Below are 27345 nucleotides of genomic sequence, written 5' to 3'. Positions count from 1 at the left end.
GCCCGGCCTGTGCCCTCTCCCAGTCTGCGACCCCTTCGGGGGATGTCCACCTTCTGGCTTAGGCCCTCTCCCCCGGGGGATCAGGCCTAAACGGGCAGTCAGACATCCCTCTGGCAGCCCGGGAGCCCTCGGGGGATGTCCACTCGCCAGCGGACATCCTTAGCTCTGCTAAGGAGGCGGGAGAGGCTCCTGCCACCACCACTGTGCTGGCAGCCATCAGCCTGGCTTGTGGCTGAGCAGAGGTCCCCCTGTGGGAGCGCACTGACCACCAGGGGGCAGCTTCTGCATTGAGCGTCTGCCCCCTGGTGGTCAGTGTGTATCATAGTGGCCAGTCATTCCCAGTCATTCTGCTGTTAGGGTCAATTTGCATATTACCCTTTTATTATATAGGATAGAGGCCTGGTGCATGGTTGGGGGCCGGCTGGTTTGCCCTGAAGGGTGTCCTGGATCAGGGTGGGGGTCCCGCTGGGGTACCTAAGCAAGCCTGGGTGAGGGGCTGAGGGCCGTTTTCAGGCTGGCCAAGCCCCCCAGCGACCCAATCTCCTAGCCCAGCTGTGGGCAAACTACGGCCCGTTTGAAATGAATAAAACTAAAAAAAAAAAAAGACTGTACCCTTTTATGTAATGATGTTTACTTTGAATTTATATTAGTTCACACAAACACTCCATCCATGCTTTTGTTCCGGCCCTCCGGTCCAGTTTAAGAACCCATTGTGGCCCTCGAGTCAAAAAGTTTGCCCACCCCTGTCCTAGCCTCTCCTTTTTTTTTTTTTTTCCCCCTGGGATTTATTTATCTTCTATAATTGGAACTTTGTAGCCTTGAGTGGAGACAGGGCCGGCCAGGGCAGACGGGAAGCTTGGCTTCCTCCATCGCCAGGGGCAACCCAAGCCTCCTGCTTGTTCCAGCTCCGTGGCCACTGCCATCTTAGTTGGGTTAATTTGCATACTCGCTCCTGATTGGCTTGTGGGCGTGGCTTGAGCGTAACAGAGGGACGATTAATTTGCACGTTTCTCTTTTATTATATAGGGTGATAGCCATTTTGACAGGTGTGAGGTAATAATATCTCATTGTGGTTTTGATTTGCATTTCTCTGATGCTAAGTGACATTGAGCATCTTTTTATATGTCTGTTGACCACTGTATTTTCTTTTTGAAGAAATGTCAGTTCAGGTCCTCTGCCCATTTATTAATTGAATTGTTTGTGTTTTGTTTGTTTGTTTTTTTGGGGGGGGTGTTATGTTGTATGAGTTACATTTCGGTTATTAACCCCTTATTGTATGTATCATTGGTGAATATCTTCTCCCATTAAGTAGGTTGTCTTTTCATTATATAAATATGTTTTTATTGATTTCAGAGAGAGGAAGGGAGAGGGGGAGAGAGATAGAAACATCAGTGATGAGAATACTGATTGGCTGCCTCCTGCACGCCCCCTACTGGGAATCAAGCCCACAACCCGGGCATGTGCCCTGATCAGGAATTGAACTGTGACCTCCTGGTTCATAGGTCAATACTCAACCACTGAGCCCCCGTGGCCAGGCTCTTTCAACACTAAATTCTTCTCCATTCTCGTCTTGCTTCCATGTTTTCTGAAGAGAAGTCCAATGCAATTCTTATCTTTTTTAAAATATATATATTTTTATTGATTTCAGAGAGGAAGGGAGAGAGAGTTAGAAACATCAATGATGAGAGAGAATCATTGATTGGCTGCCTCCTGCATGCCCCACATGGCATGTGCCCTGACTGGGAATCGAACCGTGATCTCCTGGTTCATAGGTTGATGCTCAACCACTGAGCCACGCCAGCTGGGCGCAATTCTTTTTTTAAAAAAAGTATATATTTTATTGATTTTTTACAGAGAGGAAGGTAGAGGGATAGAGAGTTAGAAACATCGATGAGAGAGAAACATCAATCAGTTGCCTCCTGCACACCCCCTACTGGGGATATGCCTGCAACCGAGGTACACCCTGACTGGGACCAGGGATCAAGCCTGCAACCGAGGTATGTGGCCTTGACCAGAATCGAACCTGAGACTCTTCAGTCCGTAGGCTAACCACTGAGCAAATAGGCTAGGGCTTGTGAGTCATTTTTGAAACCTTGCTTCACTAATATCAGTGTAGACCTCTTTGTATCTCTGTTTACTGGTTGGGAAACACGTAAGATTGTTACAAGGATTAAGTGGGTTATTACATTTAAATCAGTTTGAGCGCTGCTTATAAAGTGCTATGTAAGTATGAACTGCTATTATCATTGTTAACTTCTCAGCAACATTAGCTAGCTACTCTGTCCCTGAAACATTTTTCTTCCTTTTGTACCAGTGGTAACAGACTCTTGATTTTTTTTTTTTAATAATTTTTATTTCTTGAAGTATTACAAAGAGTATTACATATGTCTCCTTTTCTCCCCCCCTTGACATTCCCCCGGCCCCTAACCCCTAGTGTCTTGTGTCCACTGGTTATTCTTATATGCATGCATATAAGTCCTTCGGTTGATCTCTTAATTCCCCCACCCCAAACCCTCCTCAGGCTTCCCACTGTAGTTTGACAGTCTGTTCAATGTTGCTCTGCCTCTGCATCTACCCCTGTTCATCAGTCTATACGGGTCCCCATTATCTGTCCCAAGCTCACTGGAGCAGTCCCAACCTCACCGGGGCCGTCTCGCCCTCACCGGGGCTGTTTCAACCTCACCGGGCCGTCCCGACCTCACCGGGGCCGTTTCAACCTCCCCGGGGCCCGTCCCAACCTCACCGGGGCCATTCCGACCTCACCCGGGCCGTCACAACCTCACTGGGGCTGTCCCAACCTCACCGGGGCCATCCCGACCTCACCGGGGCAGTCTCGACCTCACCAGGGCCGTCTTGATCTTTCCGGGGGCATCCCGACCTCACCGGGGCTGTCCCGACCTCACTAGGGCCGTCCCGATCTCACCGGGGCTGTATCAGCCTCACCAGGGCCGTCCCAGCCTCACCGGGGCCGTCCCAGCCTCACCGGGGAAACACGAAGTTTGGCCCTCTGTCCCCTGCCAGGCGGCTCCCCACCAGACAAAGTCTCCAGGCATTCCTGGTGGCTGAACATCCAGCACGCCTGCTCGGACTTCGCCCTCCACCAAGTGCACAGACTGCCCGTCTGCCGTCCCCCAGCGTCCCACGCAAGACTGGAACTGGTGGGCGTGCTTGTGCGCCTGCTGGTACAGCGGTTCCACATCGCCGGCCCAGCCAGGCCTGGCCCCGGCCTGTCCCGAACCCGACTCCACCCCCCGAGTGCGTCCCTCCCGGATGCGAGGAGCCGAAATCTGGAGCCTGCTAGGTTGGGCTCTGTACTTGGTGTCTCTGCACATCCTACTCAGTCTCAATGCTCTTCTTTCTTTCCTTCCAGTTGTAGAGCTTCCACTGGGCCAGCTTTGCCATGGTTCCGTATGATAGCTATGTGTCCTATAGTTGGTAGTTTCGATGTTGTTGTGGGAGGCAGCACGCACAGGTCTCTTCCTTATGCCGCCATCCTGGTTCTCCTGGGTCTGCTTCTTGAGTGTGTCTCCCATGGGTGCGAGCAGTTGAAGTCTGCAGTTTGTTGGGTTAGGCTGCAAAAGCGCAGGTGGGTCTTTTTGTGCACCTGGCACAGCTTGGATGGGGATGTAAATTGATTAGGGCTGGGTCTCAGGGAGTCGCCATGGCGGAGCAAATAGCAATGGCTGCGTCTCCGCGGCCCCTCGCCTCTCCGGGACACCGGGGCTTCTTGTCCCCCAGTGCCGGCGAGCAGCTGTGAGACAGAGCCTCCCTCGCTTTCTGACGGCTGCAAGGCCATGCCACCTCTCCCCATAGGGTCTGGTGCCTCATAATCCCGCTCGAACCAGCTCAGTGGATTTGAGAGTTTGTAAAAGCGCAGGCGTTTCCTCTTGTCCCTCTGGCACAGCCTGGATGGGAATGTAAATTGAGTAGGCCGGGGTCTCGGAGTGGGGGCGGGGGGGGGGGAGAAAATAGCAATGGCAGCGTCTCCGAGGCCCCTCACCTCTCCAGGACACCGGATTTCGCGTCCCCCAGTGCCAGCGAGCAGCCGCACGCCAGAGCTTCCCTCGCTTTCCGACCGCTGCAAGGCCGTGCCACCTCTCCCCGTGGGGTCTGGGGCCTCAGAGACTCGCCCCGAGCAAGCCCAGAGGATTCGAGGGTTCCGTAACTGCTTCCGATTGAAAAAAAACCGCGCATCCAGTTGCAGCCCGCCTGGCGTGTGACTGTGTACCTCTGTTTTTGGTGCCTCTGTAGCTCCTACTCAGTCTCACTGCGCTTCTTTCTTTCTTTCCAGTTGTAGAACTCCCACTGGGCCAACTTCCCCATGGTTCTGAATGGTGGTGGTTTGTCTTATAGTTGGTAGTTTCAATGATGTTGTGGGAGGCAGCACGCACAGGTCTACTCCCTACGCCGCCATCTTGGTTCCTCGACTCTTGATTTTTTTGCTTGTTTTGCTCATCATATCTTTGCTACAGACCCATGCCTGAGCTTTAGATCTGTGTTTTCAACAGTCTACTTGGCCCTTGGAGTTTTTAAAGATTTCATACTTCTTTTTATCATATCTAAAATTGAATTTGATTTTCCCTTTTTCCCAAACTCTGACCCTTCAATTTCTTATTTCCTTATCTTAGTTTATTATACTATCATCCACCCAGTTGAAAACCAAAACTATAAGAGTGATCCTTGTTTCCTCCTTATCATACACTTTTAGTATGTAATAACTAAATCCTGTTTTACTTCCAGTTGTAGGCAGTTCAGCATTATAGGAAATAAGCCTCTGTGATCCACCTTCAACACAGTCAACTTTTAATGGAACCGGTCACTGAATTTTCCCAGGGCAAACAGAATGTAGGGAGGAGGGAAGAGGATGTAAGAACAAAGAACTGTGGACATGAGCCAGCATCATGGTGGAAACCCCCAGGCTCCTGTCTCAACTAGACAGGGGGAGGTGGAGACAACTAGAAAAGGCCTCAGCCCAATTTTTTTAAATGGCCCAATGGGAGACAATAAGACCTAGGTGATGTACGAGGAAACGATGTATGAGGAAACCGGTGACCCATAGTACTTAGCCTATGGGAACTGGAGGAGGGACTGGTTAAGCCTGTGATCGATACTACGTATGTGCCTGTACAACCAGACACCCGCTCTCGAGAACGTATTAAAAGTTTTGTTTTCACCATACTTCTGTCTCTGAGTCTGTTATTTGCATTCGGACAGGTGAGCATTTCTCACAGGCATCAGCAGGGCAGGAATGAAGGGCCAAATGCAGAGGGTCACCAGGGCAGAGAGCCCTGTACCTAGCAACAGGCCCTTGCAGGACCACTCCCTTAAGTATTAACCCCTGGAGATGACATGTAGGCTTCAGCTGTGTTTCAGCTCCAGGCCCAGAAAAGCAGCAAAACCAGGTGGAGCAATGCCATGGCAGACATCAGGACCAGCTGCAATGACTAATGACCTCCTGCCCTGGCACCGTGCTATTTTGCGTACATTATGTATACCTTAATAAAATAGTTTATTTAAAAAATGTTTACTAGGAGCTGTATAGCTTCTATTCATTTCTTTTCCTTTTATATGTTAGAAATGCATTGGAGCCACAAGGGAAAATTATAAAAATCAGGACTACCACTGGTCCCATTTCGTGTTTAGCTGAGTTGGGAGAAGAAATTATAGAAAAGCAACTTTGCAGCTGTCCTCTCAAAAAAAGTAGTGCATTGATACCAAACAATTCTTCAAGTTTTCATCCAAAAGACTTATTTAGCCTCCCTGGTCGTTATAGTCATTAAAATGAATAACATTCTGTTTTTTGGTGTTTTTTAAAAAATTTTTTCATATATGAGTGTTTATTCCAATAATGCCGGCAGTATGGGAGAGCAGCTGGTCATACACAAAAATCTGCTCTACCCCTCCCCATAAACCAGCTGCTTATATTGTGTAGAAGGACAAAGATTACATTGGAAAGTAACAATTAGGAGCATGGAAAAGTAGGCAAGGTATAATAGTTATAGGTTACAGGCAGTGTGGGCTGGGTTGAGTGGCATAGGGTGGGTGACTCTGGGACTAGGTTGTTAATCTTTCCATAATGATAGGCAGTTCTCTGAAAAGGAGGATGGACTGCCTTCTGATGTTGGCTCCCATGTCCCCAGGGGCATACGACTCTCAGCCAGGTTAGAATGTGCTTTCTGCCTTCAATTCAAACTTGATCTTTTAAAAGTATACTTTTGCTAGAGCCAGTAAAAGGGAATGAATTGGGATGCAAAGGAAAAGAGGAAGGAAGTGGCCAATGGTAAAGTAGAAGAGTGAGGTTGCAGGATCCTCCAGAATGAACTCTGAGCCTCACCATAGAGACTGTCTCAGAAAGACAGAGCGGAATAGTAGGCAAACGGTGGGGTAGGGTCCTCCTGCTCCATCAGACAGGCCTCTCTTCCAGCCTCAGAGTGAACTTTGTAAGGTGCAGAACTGACAATGTCCCTGCCCTGCTTAGGACCCTAGGAACAGCAGCTTACCTAAAGGGACACTATTTGTAGGGGCACTGCCAGCCTGCCTGTTTCACTCTAAGGCTGGAATGAAGTCATACCATCTAGAAAGTCTTAACTAATGGTTGCCTCACTGCTGCACTGTTTCCTGTGCCTGCACGTAACAGGTGCTCATCTTTAGCGAAGGAAGGAAAGGGAGCCTGTTGTTTATTTTTATTTTATTTTATTTTATTTTTATTTTTATTTTTATTTTTTACATTTTAAAAAAATAAATATTTTATTGATTTTTTACAGAGAAGAAGGGAGAGGGATAGAGAGCCAGAAACATCGATGAGAGAGAAACATCGATCAGCTGCCTCCTGCACGCCCCCCAGTGGGGACGTGCCCGCAACCAAGGTACATGCCCCTGACCGGAATCGAACCCAGGACCCTTGAGTCCACAGGCTGACGCTCTATCCACTGAGCCAAACCGGTTCGGCTATTTTTAGAAATTACATTCATATTAGACTGAAACAGAACTGTGAATACATTTTATAAAAGAAGGCTTTGAAAGCAAGGGTTTTTGTAATGTTGTTAGAGGAACAACATCCCCTACTTCTATCCAGGATATTCTCATATACGTAATTCTGAGAGATGTATTCTCATTTTACAGTAATAAAATTGAGAGAAGTTAAGTGACTTACCTGAATTAATACCACAAGTAATTGGCATAAGTAGGATTCAGCTCACATCTATCTGACCCCAAAGGTCATGCCTTTTCTAATACTATTTGTCATCTTTTGCCATTTTCCATGTCTTCCTTATAGCTCAGTCTTAAGTGGGATTTTAATTAGTTTGTGGGGGCACGGAATTGGAGTTCTGGATTGTGGAATAATTGGATGTTTGAATTAAACTGTGGAGGTAATAAAGGATAATTGTATAATGGAAAAATTAAGCTGTGAAAAATCTTTGTCTTTAATTCTCCATTTTCTCGGCAAATAAAGACACTACTCTAGATCATATAGAATGCTTCTTTATAATAGATTTCATCATGGTGGTTGTATTTTCTTGAGCTAATCTAGTAAATTTTTCATGGAGTGAAATACCCATTTTTCTCAATTATAATTTGGGGGTAATGAGGACAAAAATAAAGACGGGGTATAAAAATTAATAACGTTGGTTTACCATTTTACTAACCAAGACAATTGGGGGTAATCTAGAAGGCAGCTTTTCTAATTTGTTACCTTCTCCTCCCTTTCTCCAAACTTTAATCCTATCCTTTAGTATCCTCACATTTTTGGTTATTTACTTCTTTTTGGTAAAGATTGTGGGAAGCAGTAGAAACTTTGAAAGCATTGATGATTTGCAAGATCTGATTACTCTTGTTTTACTTAGAAATCTTAGGAGAGAAATGGAAATCTGTAGTTATACTTGTGGCTCCTTAAATTGGTCTGTGAAAGTCTAATGCCTTAGGCTTTTATTTTAACATTAATTGCTGTGCATACTGGACAAAATATTTTATAATTTTAAAACTGTACACTTAATCCTCTACTACAAATACCAGGGTGATAATGATTTTTTTAAAGCACAGGAAGATATTTCTCATTATGCATATTTATAATTAATTTTAATTTGGGGATAAAATTATCTTCAGGAATATATGAAATATTTTAATCTCAAGTATAAAAAATGATAGTAAACGAACCAGTACTAATTAGGATGTTTAATTTTGAAATGCATAATGTTTTTTATCTTACGCTCTTATTAAAAGATAAAATTAATTAGGAGTCATGAAACTTTTAAAATTTAGGTTTTAAATTGTATGTTTTTTTTCTGTACTTAACATTCTGTACTAAAACAGTTTAGTATAGAAAAAGAGTAAAAATAGTATCTTCTATTGGGGTGGGGAGAGGAAACAAGACTAAGAAGGTAGGTTCAAAAGCAAAAATTTATTCTTGAAATCTTGCCAGGCTTACTTTCATAAGAGTAGATAAAACTGTGTTACTTAGGTAAAAATATGAAATCCTAACCAAAAAAATGAAAACATAACTTGTATATTAAGGCTTTATATTTTTAAAAGTTGAGAAAAGGGGAGGATAAACTATTAAAAATATAGACCAGTAAGATGCTAGTATAGGTCAGAAAATATAAATGGAGAACCCATTTGCAGACAGATACTTGTGAACATTAATGTGAATCCCACTGTAGGGTTTTCTGAATCACCATTGATCAGCTCTGATAACAGATTGAGAGATTTAAGTGATACTATTGATAATAAAGTACTTTGAGAAGTAGTGTAATATGCAGAATAGATAGGTGGTATACAAATTTAAAATAAAAATCTGTTTTGAAAGTAGGCAGTTGCCACCCAGGAGCAGGTCTCTGTGGCCTACAGCTTCTCTGCAGGCAACCAGTTACCCGTGGAGATACCCAGATACAGACTCTGAGACTGAAGAGCGCGAGAGAGAGACTGGCTGTGGCTTTGAGGGCAGATAGGCTGGCCAGAGAAGCAGAGAGCTAGGAGCCAAGAAGAATGTTTGCTTTCATACAAATCTGATTTCATTAAACTTGCTATTATATCTCAAAAAAAAAAAAAAGTAGGCTGTTGCCATTGAAGTAAACTAAGCAGAAAAACAAATTGAAGAAGGCATTAGACAATTCTAGGGAGGCAATTAGGCTTCAGGAATTTTTATGGAAAGGGAAGGGAAGTTAATTAGATGCTTAGAGCTTTTACCATAATATTTCAGTTTACCATCTGGGTGGATGGTGTAATATTTCAGATATTTAGATATTTTAGATATCTAGAGTTGTGCCTAGTTCAAGTGAGAGCTTATAGCCTAAATGGCTTTTATTGACACTGATTTTTCTATTTATATGGATAGAGCCCATGTAACCTGGGGGTATAGTATCTCAGTGTAGTCTACAAATGAATAGATTTATCACTTTGTACCTAACATACATGAAGTTGGCAAATATAAATGTCTGCTGTTTTTCTCTGAACATTCCTGTAAAGTCAATAGCCATTGTACTATTGTTCAAAGTAGTTTTATTTCATTGAAAACATTGAAGTGAAAAATATTTAGTTTTTTTGTTTTAAATATTCTTAAAACTGGCTAGTTAAGTCCTAGAAAAACACAGACTATTATTTTTACTAGAGCAGATAACCAAGCTAATGAAAGAGGGGGTTTCAGAATTTTTATAGATAATACTTTATAATAGGTTTTTTTCTTGCTGATATAACTAACATTTATTTTCTGTTTATTTTTAAGACGAGCAAAAATCAAATTAAAGTAGATCTTGTAGATGAGAATTTTACAGAATTAAGAGGAGAAATAGCAGGACCTCCAGACACACCATATGAAGGCAAGTACTTTTTTCTGTATCAAAATATTGTGCGTATTAGAACTTGTCTGAAACATTAAATCAGAATAACTTAAGCATATATTATAAATTAAATGGAAGGTAATTTCATTTGGCTTAGGATATACAGCAATTTTTAAATAATAAAAATAGATACTTATCTGGACTTATTTTTCTTACTGAATTTTAGCTAATTTTTTTATTTTCCCAAAATAGATTCAGTAGAGTCGAGTTACAGGTTATATAGGTTAGAATTTAATAGTATAAGTTAAGCCTCTAAATTATATGGACTATAGACTTTCAGTTACCCTTTCATATGGTATCTATAATAAGCCTTGCCTTAAATTTCTGACTGAAAAAATACTTATATATTTTTTAAATTCCTCTCCCGTTTGTCACTTAGCATTTCATTCACTCATATGTCTTCTTATAGGCTGTATTACAAATACTTGATTTTTTTATTCAGGAAAGCTTTGAGTGATTGTTTCAAGATATATAAAAAAGGCAGCTTTGCTGAATTTTATGTTCACAGACTAAGTCTCTAGCTACTTTAGACCATGAAATTGGGTGATAAGATACAGAAAAAAGCTTTATAGCTTTTTATTTCTTCATTACGCACATCTTCAGTAATGAATATAAATTTGGGTTATGTAACATAACCAAGGTTCTTGCATATAATAGGCTTTCAGATATTTAATAGAAATCATATAACTATTTGTAGTATTAACACTTACTGAGTTTTTACTTGTTAGAGTTTTACATGTCTTTTTTTCATTCAGTTTTTACAACAAATCTTATGAGGTAAGTACAGTTGTCACTGTTTCATAGATGAAGAAACCTTAAACTCAGAGAAGTAACTTGTCTAAAGTCATCTGAGTGGCACAGCTGGGATTTCAGTCTCAGCCTTTGACTTCAAAGCCTGTATTTCTCATCACTTTTCTGTTTGTTTGTTTTTTAATAAATCAGGGTTGACTGAATATTAGAAGTGGTGGTTGTGTCTACTTTGAATGTTGTGGTTCTATAATCCTATAATGAACATTTACCTCAAATTTTTCAGAAGACTCTAATATAGTACTAGAATATTTTTGTTTTTGTTTAAAATTTTAAAGACCCTAAAATGTCTTTAGTATAGCTTACCAAATCTTAAATAATAAAATTTTATTTTGTTTTCTAGTTCATATGAGTCATTTTTAGATATTTAAATTTTTATATTATTCATTGAGTGCCTCCTATATGTCAGCCCTCAATCAGATGCTTTCATGGAAGCTTTTCATTTAGTCCTTTTGACAATCATTAGATAATAGATCTTTGTTATCTTATAAAAATCAAGTTCTTGTCTTAATAGCATGTGTTGTATGTAATGATATGATATACAGTTGGCCCTGCATATCTCCAGGTTCTACATCTGTGGATTCAACCATCTTCAGATGAAAATATTTGGGGGAGGAGGATGTTACATTGTTGCTGATGTATATTATGTAGTTAGGTGTATGGTGGTTGTGTCTATACTGAACATGTACAGACTTTTTTATTGTCATTATTCCCTGAACAATATAAATACACTGTAACAACTATTTACATAACATTTACATTGTATTAGATATTATAAGTAATCTAGGGATGATTAAAGCACATGGGAGGATATGCATAGGTTATATTCAAATACTATGTCATTTTATGTGAGGGACCTGGACATCTGCGAATTTTGGAAGTTTGTATGTCCTGGAACCAATCCCTTGTGGATATTGAGGGACGACTATACTAGCTTTTTTCTGAAGGCAGACATTATAAATATTCTTGAATTACTTTTTTTAGGTTCAGATGTTTTAAAGATAATAGGGCAGTAACATCATTCTGGAGTTCTTTCAGTAGTTTGATACATATAAACAAGGTACTTCCTGAACTAAATTAGATAGGCAGAATGTTCTCTACTTTCTTGGCAACCCTTAAGAGAGGTAGATAAATTCAAAAAATTGGGACATAGACACTATTTGTAAGATGATTAAGTTATAAATATAACATTCTTTGCTAATTAGAAACAAGTTTGGTGGTTGGTTTTTAAGTGCTTATTTCCACTGCTGCCATTATATGAGACATAAATATTTGATAAGATTAGTTTTAATGTTTTTGGGGTATATATTTAAGATAGATTAATTTAAATTATATTTTTATCATAAAACTGTTGCAGAGAAGTATTCACTTTGTTTAGTAAAAGCATCATTCAAAGGCATAAACATATACTACTTTTTAAAAATATATAAACATGGGTAAATAGTTCGATAATATTTATTGCAGGCTCTCACTAGTTTTTGAGATTTTTTAAAAATCTCAATTTAATAACTAAGGCCAAAATTTACCTGTGGAATGTTAAGTTGTTTATAATCATTGTTAAATAATGAGGCAGCTATTTTATGCAGTTTTAAAAGTAATCAGATTGAGAAGAAGAACACCCATGGAAAAATTACAGTATTATACGTGTTACTTAATTCTCGTTTCATAATGGCTCAGTGGGAAAGGAACAATTTAGTTCTTGAGCCTTTTTCCCTAAGAGTTGTTTTGAATTTATAGAATTATTGATATTTTTAAAAAATCTCATCCCTTACCATCCCTTTGGATTAAGTTGATATAAAAATGATAAAATTTTAATATTAAGTTATTCAAAAAATAAATGTTTTGTAGGGAAACCTGTTATAATATGAATAATCCTATATAATAAAAGCCTAATATGTAAATCGACCAAATGGTGAAATGACTGGTTGCTATAACATGCACTGACCACCAGGGGGCAAATGCTCAATGCAGGAGCTGCCCCTTGGTGATCAGTGCGCTCCACAGTGGGAGCACCATTCAGCTGACCGGGATGAGCGGCTGCTCCTGCAGCAGGAGTAGCCCCTTAAAGGGCGGGTCCACAGCCACTCTGGTGACAGGGATGAGCCGCACTCCCACATCGGCCAATTCTTGCAGGCCACGCCCCCTATTATCAGTGCACGAATCTCGTGCACAGGGCCTCCAGTGTAGTTATAAAGCTCCCTTGTGTTGCTCTGATGTATACCAAATATGATTAGATATTGAAAGTTATCACATAATAATTCAGGACAAAAAGAGTAATTCAAGACAGAGCATATTAATAGGATGTGGAGTAGAAATAGGATTGGGGACTCTAGGATTCAGCATTATTTATATATCTGGGCTTTCATACTACTCTTAATAGATTGTTTTTGGACATTCATGAAGGAATAACTTTATATAAAAGGTTATAGAGACACTAATCTGGAAATAAATTAGAAAAAAAAAGTAAGGTTCTTAGGAAAGAAAAAGAACCTACATATTTTTCAGGCCAGATTTATTATGCCTGTATTTGAAGCTAGCATTTATAACTGAACATAAAGAGTTATCTCTGTATTCACAAAATTTCTTCAAGTACTCATCTCTTACCTATCTTATTTTTTGTTTCTTTTGTTTTGACTACTTTCCTGTATATTTCACTGCTGCCATATGCTTTTTGATTCAGGCATATAGTTCAACTCATGTATCAGTTACTTTGGGACTCTATTAAAAATAATTAGCAAGAAAAGAAGAATTGGAACCAAAAAGGGCTTGAAGAAACGGGAACCAAGTGAATTGCTCTTTTATTTTTCCCAGATCCACATTCACCTATCTATTTCTAACAGTGGAGGAGGAGGATTTGAGAGAATTCATGATATACTGAGAGTTGAATGTATGGAATTTTGAAGTTAATATTGCTTCTAGCACATAGTTTTTATTTTACTTTTTTAAAAAAATATATTTTGTATTGATTTCAGAGAGGAAGGGAGAGAGAGATAGAAACATCAGTAATGAGAAAGAATCATTGATCGGCTGCCTCCTGCATGCCCCCCTCTGGGGATTGAGCCTCCAACCCGGGCATGTGCCCTTGAGTGGAATCGAACCCAGGACCCTCAGTCCACAGGCCGACGCTCTATCCACTGAGCCAAACCAGCTAGGGCTTACTTTTTATTATGGAAAATTTCAGATATCTATAGAAGGCAGATGGTATAATGAATTCTCCATATAGTCATCAGCCAGCTTTAAAGGCTTTCAACTCTTGGCCAGTCTTTGATCTGATCATTCCATGATTATTTGAAGCAAATCCCAGGCATAATTTTATATGTAAATATTCTGGTAGCACAGTTTTATTTGCTATATTTTCAAATAGTGAATGTTCTATTTTAATGAATCTTAGAATTAGGTTCTTTAGAGTTAATATTCAAATTCAGCTTCTCATCCAGTGCAAGACTTTACCCTTTAGAGTTTCCTGAGAGGCTGTTATTATTCTCCCAGGTATGGGAAGCTAGATAAACTTTTTAAAATATGTATTTAGCTGCTAATTGCTCAAGATAACTTCAAAACAGAATGTTGCTTTCTATTTATATATTACTGGTTAGAACAACCTCTTTGTAAAGCTTTGCATTTTGTACACCAATTTAGAGACAATAGTTTTGTCTTTAGGTGTACCTGTTGTTGAATTTTGTTTTAAAAATTTAGCAAGCAATGTTAACATTTAATTTAGGGCACAAGTTAAAAGTTTGGGACATTTTTGCTTATGAGAGAACCAGCTAGAAATAGATTCTTTCCATTTATAGCATAATCTATATATCCTTTACCTCTGTACCATTGATTCCTTTAAACCTCCCTGCTTTCTATTTTTCTTTTCCCCACTCCCACCCCCCAGTTATTTAGCAACTCTTGTCAGTGTGGACTAGAAGAAACAAAAGACAGAATCTGTACTGCTTAATTATCCCAATTAAATCTTTGGCATTGGATTGTCTGTGGGTTTAATGTATTTATCTATGTCTAGCCCTATTATTCACTGATAAGCTAATATAGTTGTATAAAATGGGTATTCTGTATGCTTTAAATTAAAAAATTATGCGTTTGATTATTTCCTTTTTGGGTTGCAACTTTAAAATGAGTTTGTTGTAATTGAATATAAAATACTACATTTTTTGAAAGTTCTACCACTATATTTGGCTTTACATGTTTCAGATGAGCAGTGTTCTTAACTTTCTGTTCTCCCCATTTTTTAGGAGGAAGATATCAACTAGAGATAAAAATACCAGAAACATATCCATTTAATCCCCCTAAGGTATTGTAAGCCTATTTTTGTGCATGAACTTCTAAAATATTTCTCTTGGCCCATTTAATTAATACATACATTTTAGTGCTTATTAAAATTAGAGTGTTTTGAGTTGTTGACTATGAAAATTTAATGTGAACAAGATTTCAGATAATGGAAGACAGCTTCTAGAATTATGATGAAAAGCAAGCTTACTCAGGCAGCTAATAATGGCTCTAGGCAGGAATAATAGGATGTGCATCTGACAATGGCTTAAATTCTAGGTCTGGAAAAACTTGATGTTCCTAGATGTTGGAGAACTCACACAAATTATTTTTTTTCATTTCTTTTTTTAAATTATTATTATTATTATAAAGGTAGTTTGTTGTACAGGAAAGTTACATAGTGAAGTACAAAAAAATAGAAAACAAAATTTCAATATGACCACTTAGAGATGTTCACTGTTTTCATCTTATGTTTGTGACTTAATTATATATATATTGATTTCAGAGAGGAAGGGAGAGGGGAGAGAGAGATAGAAGCATCACTGATGAGAAAGAATCATTGATCGGCTGCCCCCTGCACACTCCCCACTGGGGATCGAGCCCTCAACCCAGGCATGTGCCCTTGACCAGAATTGAACCTGAGACCCTTCAGTCCGCAGGCCAATGCTCCATCCACTGAGCCAAACCAGCCAGGGCTGTGACTTAATTTTATCCTCATCCTGGTTAATTTTTATCTTCATCTGGGTTACCATCCACTGGATTCAATCTAGGTTGTCAGTATTATCATTGAAATGAGTAAAGAAGATTTAGCGATAAGGATGACTTCATAGTCTAAATCTTTTTAATGGAAATGAGTTAGAAATAAAAGACCTCAAGAGAGCCCTAACCGGTTTGGCTCAGTGGATAGAGCATCAGCCTGTGGACTCAAGGGTCCCAGGTTCGATTCCGGTCAAGGGCATGTACCTTGGTTGCGGGCACATTCCCAGTAGGGAGTGTGCAGGAGGCAGCTGATCAATCTCTCATCGATGTTGCTAACTCTCTATCCCTCTCCCTTCCTCTCTGTAAAAAATAAATAAAATAAATAAGTAAAAAAAGAAGACCTCAAGAGAGACTACTTTCAACCACTACATTTTTACTATTGAATAATGATAGTAGCAGCTATCACTTGCTTTGTACTAAGAATTTTATATGCCTTTTCGGAAATAGTCTTTATAATAGTCCTAATAAATGAGGGAATTTAGGCTAGAACTCAATAGAAAAATTTCATAAAGTTCATGCGCTCTATTTCCATGATCCTGATGGAGTAAGGACAAAATCTCTCAGTGAATATGGCTCTACCAAGAAGAGTCAACCAGAGTTTAAATCTTCCTTTTGCTTTTTAACTGGTTTTGTGATTTTTAGGAAGCAAACTGCTATTATCTCAGTTTCCTCATTTATAAAGTCCTCTCATAGGATTATAAAGATTAAAGGAGTTAATCCATGTAAAGAATTAAATTCCAATAATTCTGTGAAACATTTTTAACATCTCTGAAATCAGGACACATCTTTCAATGGATGGTATGTCATAATTTAATTGGCAGAATTTTCTTCTTAAAGGGTACATAAAATGTGTATTTAATAACTGATGATATTTGAGATTTAATGAAAGGTAATATTTATAACAGTGCCTGTGTAGAGTAAGCACTGAGAAATATTAGCTAGCATTAACCATTGATCACCACCCTAAGAGGTCCTTGAAGTCATCTGTTGTATTCATTCTGTAGCATCACTTTTTAAAAAATATGTTTTTTATTGGCTTTAGAGAGAGGGGATAGAGAGATAGAAACATTGATGAGAGAGAAACCTTGATCAGCTGCCTCCTGCATGCCCCCTACTGGGGATCAAGCCCACAACTGGGTCATGTGCCCTGACTATTAATCGAACTGGTGATGGGTTCATGGGTCAGTGCTCAACTATTGAGCCACCCGACAGGACATGTAACATCATTTTTAAATGCAGTAGCATTGACACTTAAATTTTCTCTATAAATTGAAATTCTCATACATTGCTAGTGGGAATGTAAAATATTGGTAGGTGCTTTGGAAATACTTTGATTAAAATGGTAAAAGTAGAGTTTTAACCATTTGACCTAACAATTCTACTTCTAGGTTTCTAGTCAGTAGAAATGAAAACATATATGCACACAATAATTTGTACAAAAGTGTTTATACCATCACTGTTCATGATAGTCAAAAAGTGCAGGCAACCTAAATATCCATCAGTTGAATGGATAAATAAAATGTAGTGTGTCCATACAGTCAAATGTTATTTGGTTATAAAAACGAATGAAGCCCTAGTTGGTTTGGCTCAGTGGATGGAGCATCCGCCTGTGGACTGAAAGGTCCCAGGTTTGATTCCTGGCCAGGGCATATGCCCAGTTGTGGGCTCGATCCTCAGGAGGGGGTGTGCAGGAGGCAGCTGATCAATGATTCTCTCATCACTGATGTTTCTCTCTCTCTCCCTCTCCCTCTCCCTCTCCCTCTCCCTCTCCCTCTCCCTCCCTCTCTGAAATTAATAAAAATATATTAAAAAGACAAAAATGAAGTGAAGTACTGATATGTGGTACAAGATAGATGAGCTTTGAAAAGAGTATGCTAAATAAAAGAGGTCCGGCAATCATTGATATGAAACTTTGGAAGAACCAAATTCATGGAGGCAAAAATAGATTGGTAGTTGCTTCAGACTTGCGAGGTAGGGAGGAATGGGGACTGGCTGATGAGAGTTACATGGTTTCTTTTTGAGGTGCGAAATGGTAAAAAAAATTCTATTGTGATGGTTGCACAACTCTGTGAATATACTGAAATCCATGAAGTTGTGCACTTAAATGCTCTCAATAAAAGTGTTTCATTATTAACCTCTAAAGTCATTATTATAGCTTTAAAGTGATTGTATAGCCCTGGCTCTGTTTTAGGCACCATTAGGTATTATTTCACTTGCTTAAACCATAAACCTCCTGACATCTTCAGTAGTAATTTAAAATTCTGTTTTCCAATATAATTTTGAACCAACTTTTGTTTTAAAGTCACAGAAGGCTGTAATGTCTGAATTACTGAAATTCTGGCATAAGAATTATATTTTGAACTCAGTGGTAAAATTTAAGATGTGAATATTGAGGTTATATCTGTTATGAAGAAATGTTTGTTGTACATAAGCTCTGTATAGCCTGTCTTACTTGACCTGCACTATATTTGAGAGGGATACTGTTTAGCCTTGTAATAACAGGATTGTCATTATGTTAATTGTATGTGTATTCAGTATGAGGCACATTAAATATTTGGGATGCTCTAGTAGACAGGAGAGAGAAAGAAAGGTGTGTGAAGGCCCCAAGGCAAAAAGAAAAAATCATACTTTTTAAAAATATGACTTTTGGAGCAAATGCATGGAATATGATGTAGAAGTGAGATTTGAGAGATAGGTAGGGCCACTTTATGAATGTGGGCTTGCACAAAAGGAATGAGAAGCCATTAAAGAGCCTTAAATAGAGTAGTGGTATGAATCAGATTTGTTTTAAAGGATTCTCTTTGGTTTCAATGTGGAGAATGGATTGTAGGAAGCAGAACTGAAGGTAGTAAAGTTAGCAAATTGTTCAGTAACCCAGATGAAGAATGAGCTCCTATAACAGCGGTTCTCAACCTGTGGGTCGCGAGCCCTTTGGCGGTCGAACCACCCTTTCACAGGGGTCGCCTAAGACCATCCTGCATATCAGATATTTACATTACGATTCATAACAGTAGCAACATTACAGTTATGAAGTAGCAATGAAAATAATTTTATGGTTGGGTCACAACATGAGGAACTGTATTTAAAGGGCCAGAAGGTTGAGAACCACTGTCCTATAGCGAGATGGTGGTTCTGTGAATGGAGAGAAGTAGATATCGTTGAAATCATTAAAATTATTTTAAGAATAAAAAAAGGATCAAGGCATGGAAAGTGTCCATTAGTTTTAGGTGTTTTGAAGCCATTAGTGACTTAAAGTGCTTTTTCAAATGGCATATATGTTAGTGAGTAAGTAGGTGAGGAAGTTAGAGATAAGTAGAATAGACAAATCCAAGTCATAAGGAAAAAAAGTGCAAGTTGTTTAGCCTCTTTCCTTAGCTTAGATTTGGAGCATATATTAATGAGTTGATTTTTTTTATTGATTTCAAAGAGGAAGAGCGAAATAGAGACATTAATGATGAGAGAGAATCATTGATTGGCTGCCTCCTGCACACCTCACACTGGGGATCGAGCCTGCAACCCGGGCATGTACCCTGACCAGGAATCGAACCATGACCTCCTGGTTCATAGGCTGACACTCCACCACTGAGCCACACCGGCTGGGCAATGAGTTGATTTTTTTTATTTTTAAAATTTTATTATGTATTGGTTCTAAGACTAGAGACTTAGAATCTGAAATCAGAGTTTATGAGTTTGTACTTTGTTCTATTGCTAACTAGTTGTTTGATTTTGGATCAATATGTTAAAACTCTAAGCCTCAGTGTCTCTTCCATGCCTGGCACATAATAATAGGCAGTTGAATTCTCTTTTAAAAAGAATTTGCTAAAAAAAATTACTACAGAAAAATTAGGAGCAATCTTACAGCCACTTACTACTTGTGCTTCCATTTACTACTGATTTTGCTCACTTTTTCCTTCAAACTTATTCTACACCTTACTTCACACTAAAAAAGTTTGTTTACTATCTGTGAACGCCTAGTAATTGTTGGGTTTCTTTAAGGGCGGAGCATTTATTAAAAGGTTTAAAAAGAATGTATGTCAATGACAACATTTGGCTTACTACTTCAGTGCTTTTTCTTCTATACCACTCCCTTCTCTTAGGCAAAATGATGTAAGAATGGGCACTCTTTTTAAATATGAGGATTTCTTTCTCTTGTAATTCTATTTAAACTATATGTGTTTTATTTCTGTTACTTAAAAACTTGTATGCTTTGTATTTTTAGGTCCGGTTTATCACTAAAATATGGCATCCTAATATTAGTTCTGTCACAGGGGCTATTTGTTTGGATATCCTGAAAGATCAATGGTAAGAGATTTTCAGTTTACCTTCTCCCCTCTCCCATATAAATTCCAAGACTATATTTGGAGTGTTAAATGAGTACTGCTTCAAAGCATAAGCTGTATATACAGAGGTGGGCAAAAGTAGATTTACAGTTCATATGGTAAATAATACAATAAATAATACAAGAATAAACTGTTTTGCATATGCATAACAGTAAGCCTACTTTTGCCCACCATGTATTACAGTTTCTCTTATTTGGGCAATGACTTTAAGATTTATGTAGTTAAGTACATAATTGAAAATGTGTTATAATTGAGATCACAGTCTATATTTTAATACAGACTTATTAAGTAATATCAGATGCTAGCTTACCTCTTGAGAAAAGTCTTGGACTTCATTTGTTATTTTGGTAAATTTGATTTTTTGTTGTCTTGAAGATATTTGTGAAGACTAAAAAAAAAGTATTGAAATAATCAGCTCTGACTTAGATGGTGTTACCCAACAAAAATGTGAAAATTTGTGTTAATTGAGCACAGTTTAAGTTTCAGATTCCAAGAAGTACCTTTGTAGGTGATATCTTCATTTGCACAGTAATTTATAGTACTTTCACATATTTTGTCTGATTTTATCTTAACAGAGTGTTTTAAGAGTTTTTACTCTGACCCAGGTCTGTGTGGCTCAGTTGGTTTTGCATTGTCCCATGCCTCTAGAGCAGGGGTGGGCAACTCCTGGCACGCATGCCAAACATGGCACGCCAGTAACTTTTGCTGGCACGCGAAACCCTCTCTTATAATCTTCCATTTACAATTTTTTTCTTAATATCGACTTTTTTATTTTTCAGATAAATTCAGTGTAGGTGCATCTTAGATAAATAAATAATTTTACATAACATGTATACATTAAAAAATTAATGTATTTTTCATCATCATATACTGTGTTTTTGTCGCTTGAATGAATTTTATTATTTCTTCAAGGTTTTCCACCTTAAGAGATATCAAATAGGCGTAACATGTTCTCAAAAAATTAGGGTTGGCACGCAGAAGAATTTTGAGTCAGAGATTTTGCTGGTTTTGGCACGCACTCACAAAAAGGTTGCCCACCCCTGCTCTAGAGGTTTGATTTCTAGTCAGGACACATGCCTGGGTTCCAGGCTCAATACCCAGTAGGGGGCAGGAGGCAGCTAATCCATGTTTCTCTCTCTATCTCCCTTTCCCTTCCTCTCTCTCTCAAAATCAAGAAGCTTTTCTTTTCTTTTCTTTTCTTTTAACTTTCTTACTCTGGAGCCATTATGTTCAAAATGTTCAAATCTTGGTTCTGCCATTTACTGAACAGTGTAGTCTTGAGCAAATTACTTAATGCAGTGGTTCTCAACCTTCCTAATGCCGCAACCCTTTAATACAGTTCCTCATGTTATGGTGACCCCCAACCATAAAATTATTTTCGTTACTACTTCATAACTAATTTTTCTACTGTTATGAATTGTAATATAAATATCTGATATGCAGGATGTATTTTCATTGTTACAAATTGAACATAATTAAAGCATAGTGATTAATCACAAAAACAATATGTAATTATATATTCAATATGTGTTTTCCGATGGTCTTAAGCGACCCCTGTGAAAGGATCGTTCGACCCCCAAAGGGGTTGTGACCCACAGGTTGAGAACCCCTGACTTAATGTTTGTGCCTTATCTGTTCACTCATCTGAAAAAAAATGGGGTTAATACTTTCTTCATAAGGCTGTTGACAGGATTGAGTGAATTGTTTTATGTCTGGCATATTCTGAAACTGGTTGAAAAGACTAAGACAAAGAGGTATAAAAAGACATTGGGGCCCAGCTGGTGTGGCTCAGTGGTTGAGCGTGGACCCATGAACACGGAGGTAACTGGTTCAATTTCCCATCAGGGCATGTGCCCAGGTTGCAGTCAGGCAGGGAACATAAAGACATTGAAGTGGGAGAAAATAGTAGTAATGTGTTTGATTTGTTAAGGAAGGGAAAGAATGGAACCTGAACAAGGTGAGACAGGAATGACAACATTCAGTGTGTGGGCGACTTGGTTTATTTAGTAACTGGATAAACAGGCAAGATTTGCTGGTTTTGTTTTTTCATTCTAATAGCACATCTGTGTAAGGCTTCTCCCTCAGTATATCATCTCTTGGGATCTAGCTTCTTGATCTACATTCCATATTGTTAAACATTGAACAGTATAGAATACATCTATCTAACTAGATCTTCTGTCATTCATTTGATTTTTTTACTTTTTGCAACTTACTGAATTTCTTGGCCTTATTGTTTTTACCTATAAGGTCATCTCCAAGACCCCTAGCTCTATCGTTCAGTGATATTAATGAATATTTGCTGTGTTAAGAGATACCTTTTTTTTTTTCCACTTGGTTTCCACAATATCAATTCTGTTCTTCCCTTTTTCCTATGCCCACTTTCTGACTCCTTAACTGGTTACTCCCTCTCTGGAGCTTTACATATGAGAATGCCTCAGGACTAAGTCCTGACCTCTGCTCCTTTCCATCAATACTCACTTCCTTGGTGAACTCATCTGATCTCATAACTTCATGGTTTACATACTAGCAACTCACAAATTTATCTTTCCTGAACTCTAGGCTTATCTCAAACTTAAACATGTTGGAAACTGAATTGATTGATATTCCCCCTAACCAAAAACCTGGTTCACCCCATCTAAGTTATTAGCAATTACATCCTCACAGTTGCTCAGAACAAAGTCTCATCATGGTCCTTAATTCTTCTTTCTCTGGTACCCTGTACCCTGTCTTTAAATTCTGTTGGTGGAACTTCCAAAATCTTAGTAGCTTCACTTCTACCACCTTGATTTAAGTCACCTTAACTCTTGTCTGAATGATTATGGTAGCTTGCCTCACTGCTTCTGACCCTTCCCTGCTCGGGCTCTTCTCAACAGCCAGAATGATAGCCACCTCTTTTAAAATAAATAAAGCTCCAGACTAAAATCTTCCACTGACTTTCCTTTTTGCTCAGAGTTAAGCCAGCAGTCCTACCACCTCTGATTATCTCTCTATAGATAGTTGAACGATTATGGGGTATATATAGGGAGAGAACTTGAATTTTTGTACCAAAAGACTTTTTATCAACTATTTCCATTTCCTAAGGCAGGTGATATAGCTGAAATTTAGTCTTGTTTGATACCTATATAATTGAAATATTAAAAGATAGCAAAGACACATCAGATAAAATAGGTGAGATTGGATATCCATGGGTTTGTTCTCTCCCTGCCTCCCCAGCTTTATTTATTATTTTTTAAAATTTTTTTCTTTATTGATTAAGGTATTACATATGTGCCCTTATCCCCCCATTTACCCCCCCACCCCACCCCCAGCTTTATTGAGGTATAATTGACATTTAGTAGATATCTCTGCTTAAGTGTGGATGTTTAGACTTTAGAACTTGAATTTGATAAAGAAAACTATAGCCTGGCCGGCATGGCTCAGTGTTTGAGCATCGATCTATGAACCAGGAGGTCACAGTTCAATTTCCAGTCAGAGCACATGCCTGGGGTGTGCGAGAGGCAGCTGATCTATGATTCTCTCTCATCATGGATGTTTCTATCTCTCTTCCTCTCTCTTCCTCTCTAAAATCAATTTTTTAAAAAGAGAGAAAACTATAGGATCGTAATCTTGGGAAAAATAAATTGAATAAACAATGAATAATCTGGGACAGGTATGCTAGAAAGCAGTTTGTTAATCTTGGTCTTTTACTAATACATGTAGATGGTGGTTTACTTTTAATATTTAACAACTTCTATTAGTATGGTTTATTTCTTAACTCCTACACTTAGTCTATGTGGAAACTATTTTCTGATTTTTTTCCCACCTATCATGACTAAAGGTGTCTAATTTACCTGGGGAAGAAAATGACAACACATAAAAATTGCTCTCGATACTGCCCTTTCAAAAGACATGAACAGGCATTAAGAGATTATTTAGATGGTCGATAAGCTGTGCTCAGAATCTTTAGTCATCAGGGAAACAAATTAAAGTCACAATTAGATACCACTACACACTTGTAAATGGTTCTCATGAATTACTGGTACAAATGTGGTTTAACCACCCAACCATTAGTATGTACCAAAGCTAAACATACAATTTCAATATGGCCTAGCAGTTCCAGTACCAGTTCCACTCATAGGTATATATCCAAGAGAAATGAGTGCATATGTCCACCAAGAGACTTGTACAAGAATGTTTATAGCAGATTTACTCACATTGGAAATAACCCAAATGTTTATCAACAAGAGAACGAATATCTAATGGCTTTATTGTACAGTGGAACACTGCATAGCAGGGGGGCAAAAGCACATTAACACAGTCAGCATAGATGATTCTCATAGACGTGCTGAGTGACAAAAGCCAGACAGAAAGGAGTATGCACCATGATTCTGTTTTTATGAAATTCAAGATGAGCCAAAACTATTTTATGATGATAGAAATTAGGACAGTGGTGGGGGTAGGTAAGGATTGCGAATGGGAGGGGCACAAATGAACCTTAAAATTATATTGTGTGTGTGTGTGTGTGTGTGTGTGTGTGTATTTTTAATTGATTTCAGAGAGGAAGGAAGGGGCGGGGGGGCGGGGGGGGCCGGGGGAGAGAGTGATTGATAGAGAATCATTGATTGGCCACCTCCTGCACACCCCTTACTGGGGATCGAGCCCACAACCCCGGGGATGTGGGAATTGAACTGTGACCTGGTTCATAGGTTGACATTCAACCGGCTGGGCAGTTTTCAGATTTCTTTATTCAACTAATTCTTAATGGTTTATAAATACCTCCCCAACATATTAATTATTTTCAAGCATATTGAAAATGTACAACTTTTTCTCATTGAGATTGTTATAAATTCAATCTAAAGTTATAGTTCCAGATGTTTCCTTTCATTTTGAGAGCAAACAATATAATCCCTTTTAACATGTTCATCTTTAGGTCTTTAACTTCCACTTCTTGAAGTGATAACTCAAGAAGGTCTATAATAGTTTGTGAGTGTCTTCCCAATAAAGACACTACAAATAAAGGAAGTAGAAAGTATTTATAATAATAACTTACGAATCTCTAAGGAAGAGTTTATCACAACGTTTTTAAAATATATTTATAAAGTATATATAACAAAAGTTACCATCTTAACTGTTGTTTTTTAATTGACATAACATTGTAATTTTAACTTTTAAAAAATGTACTGTTGCCGAACTGGTTTGGCTCAGTGGATAGAGCGTCGGCCTGCGGACTCAAGGGTCCAGGGTTCGGTTCCAGTCAAGGGCATGTACCTTGGTTGCGGGCACATCCCCGGTAGGGGGCGTGCAGGAGGCAGCTGATCGATCTCTCTCATCGATGTTTCTAACTCTCTGTCCCTCTTCCTTCTTCTCTGTAAAAAATCAATAAAATATATTTTAAATAAAATGTACTGTTGTGTAACAAGTATATTTACATTGTTGTGCAACCAGTTTCTAGAATACACCCCCCCTCCCTTTTAATAAGTCTTTATTTTTTAGAGCAGTTGTAGGTTCACAGCAAAATTGAGAGAAAGGTAGAGATATTTCCCATATACTCCCTGCCTCCATAATACAAGGATAGCCTACCCCATTATCAGCATCCTCCACCAGAGTGGTATGTTTGTTACAGTTGATGAACCTACATTGACACATCCCAATTACACAAAGTCCATAGTTTATATTACAGTTCATGCTTGGTTTTGTACATTCTACAGGTTTGAACAAATGTATAACGATATGTATCCATCATTATGATATACAGAGTGTTTTCGCTGCCCTAGAATTTGTCTATGCTCCGCTTCTTTATCCCTTCACCCTATTCCTCCCCTCCCAGAACCCTTTTCATCTTGCAAAATTGAAACTCATTCACCCATTTAGCTTCCCATTCCCCCTTTCTCCAGCCCATGACAGCCACCATTCTACTTTCTGTCTCTATGAATCATATAGTGTTTGTCTTCTTATTCCTGGTTTCACTTAACACAGTGTTCTTAGGATTCAATCACATTGTAGCATGTGTCAGATTTTTCTTTCTTTTTAAGGCTAAATAATATTCTATGGTATGTTTTGTTTATTTGTTGTTGTTGTTGTTGTTTTTTTTTTTTTGAGGAATTGCCATGCTGTTTCTGTTGCAATCCCACCAATAGTGCAAAAGGATTCCAATTACTCCACATCCTCACCAACAACTGTTATTTTGGATTTTTATTTATTTATTTATTTTTTTGTAGTAGTAGTCATCCTAATGGGTTGGAGGTGATATTGTTTGATTTAAGTAATGTTAAGCATCATTTTTTTAAATTGATTTTGAGAGAGAGAAAGAGAAACATTGATTTGTTTTACTTATTTATGCATTCATTGGTTGACTCTTGTAAGTGCTTGACAAGACATCCAACCCGCAAACTTTTTGTATTGGGACACACACTAACCAATTGCGCAACCTGGCCCTGGCCGTTAAGCATCTTTTCATGTGCTTAGCAGCTATTTGTATACCTTCATGGGAGAAATGTTTAAGTCCTTTCTCATTTTTTAAATAGTTTTTTTGTTGTTGTTGAGTTGTAGGCATTCTTTATATATTCCAGATATTAACCCTTTATCAGATATATGATTTGCAAATATTTTCTGCCATTCTATGAGTTGCCTTTCACTCTGTTGATTGTAACTTTTGCACAAAATGTCCCTCCCCCCTCTCTACACAGTTTTTAAAACTTTGATGGAGTTGTATATAAATTATTCTGTTTTTTCTTTTGTTTCTTGTGCTTTTGATGATGTCCAAAAAATTATTGCCAATTCCAGTGTTACGAAGCTTTTCCCCCTATGTTTTCTAAGAACTTGATCATTTTAGCTCTTACATTTAGGGCTTTGATCCACTTTGAGTTAAGTTTTATATATGGTGTAAGGCAAGGCCACTTTTATTCTTTTGAGAGCTTGTCAAGTTTTTAAATGTCTATTGCCTTGTTGGGATATAAATGTATAAAGCTACCTTGTGGAGATGCTAAGATTTTGCTGAGACTTGATGGTTTTTATTTTACACTAGAGGCCTGGTGCACAGATTGGTGCACCAGTGAGGTCCCTCGGCCTGGCCTGTGGAATCGGGCCGAAACCAGCTCTCTGACATCCCCCAAGGGTTCCTGGATTGCGAGAGGGCGCAGGCCAGGTCAAGGGACCCCACGGGTGCACGATTGGGGCCAGGGAGGGACCATGGGAGGGCTCCAGGGTGTGTCCGGCCCATCTTGCTCAGTCCCAATCTGCCGGACCCCAGCAGCAAGCTAACCTACCGGTTGGAGCATCTGCCCCCTGGTAGTCAGTGCACGTCATAGTGAGCGGTTGAGTGGCCTTAGCATATTATTAGCATATTATGCTTTGATTGG

At 38.7% G+C, this 27345-nt stretch overlaps 1 protein-coding gene across 3 annotated transcripts in view; it reads left to right on the top strand.

The window, feature by feature from the left end:
• UBE2K (ubiquitin conjugating enzyme E2 K) overlaps positions 1 to 27345 on the top strand; it is a 55680-nt gene that overhangs the window by 16601 nt on the left and 11734 nt on the right. Inside the window, exons 2-4 of one of the 3 annotated variants that reach the window (XM_006088494.3) lie at positions 9719 to 9812; positions 14876 to 14934; positions 19888 to 19970. In XM_006088494.3, coding sequence (XP_006088556.1) covers positions 9719 to 9812; positions 14876 to 14934; positions 19888 to 19970 — 236 coding nt within the window. The remainder of the gene's footprint in view (positions 1 to 9718; positions 9813 to 14875; positions 14935 to 19887; positions 19971 to 27345) is intronic. The other 2 variants (XM_014455619.2, XM_023753645.1) reach the window with 2 other exon arrangements.

This window comes from Myotis lucifugus, unplaced genomic scaffold (genome assembly GCF_000147115.1).
Source record: "Myotis lucifugus unplaced genomic scaffold, Myoluc2.0 scaffold_48, whole genome shotgun sequence".
Lineage (NCBI taxonomy): Eukaryota > Metazoa > Chordata > Mammalia > Chiroptera > Vespertilionidae > Myotis > Myotis lucifugus.
This window is presented reverse-complemented; position numbering and strand designations above follow the sequence as displayed.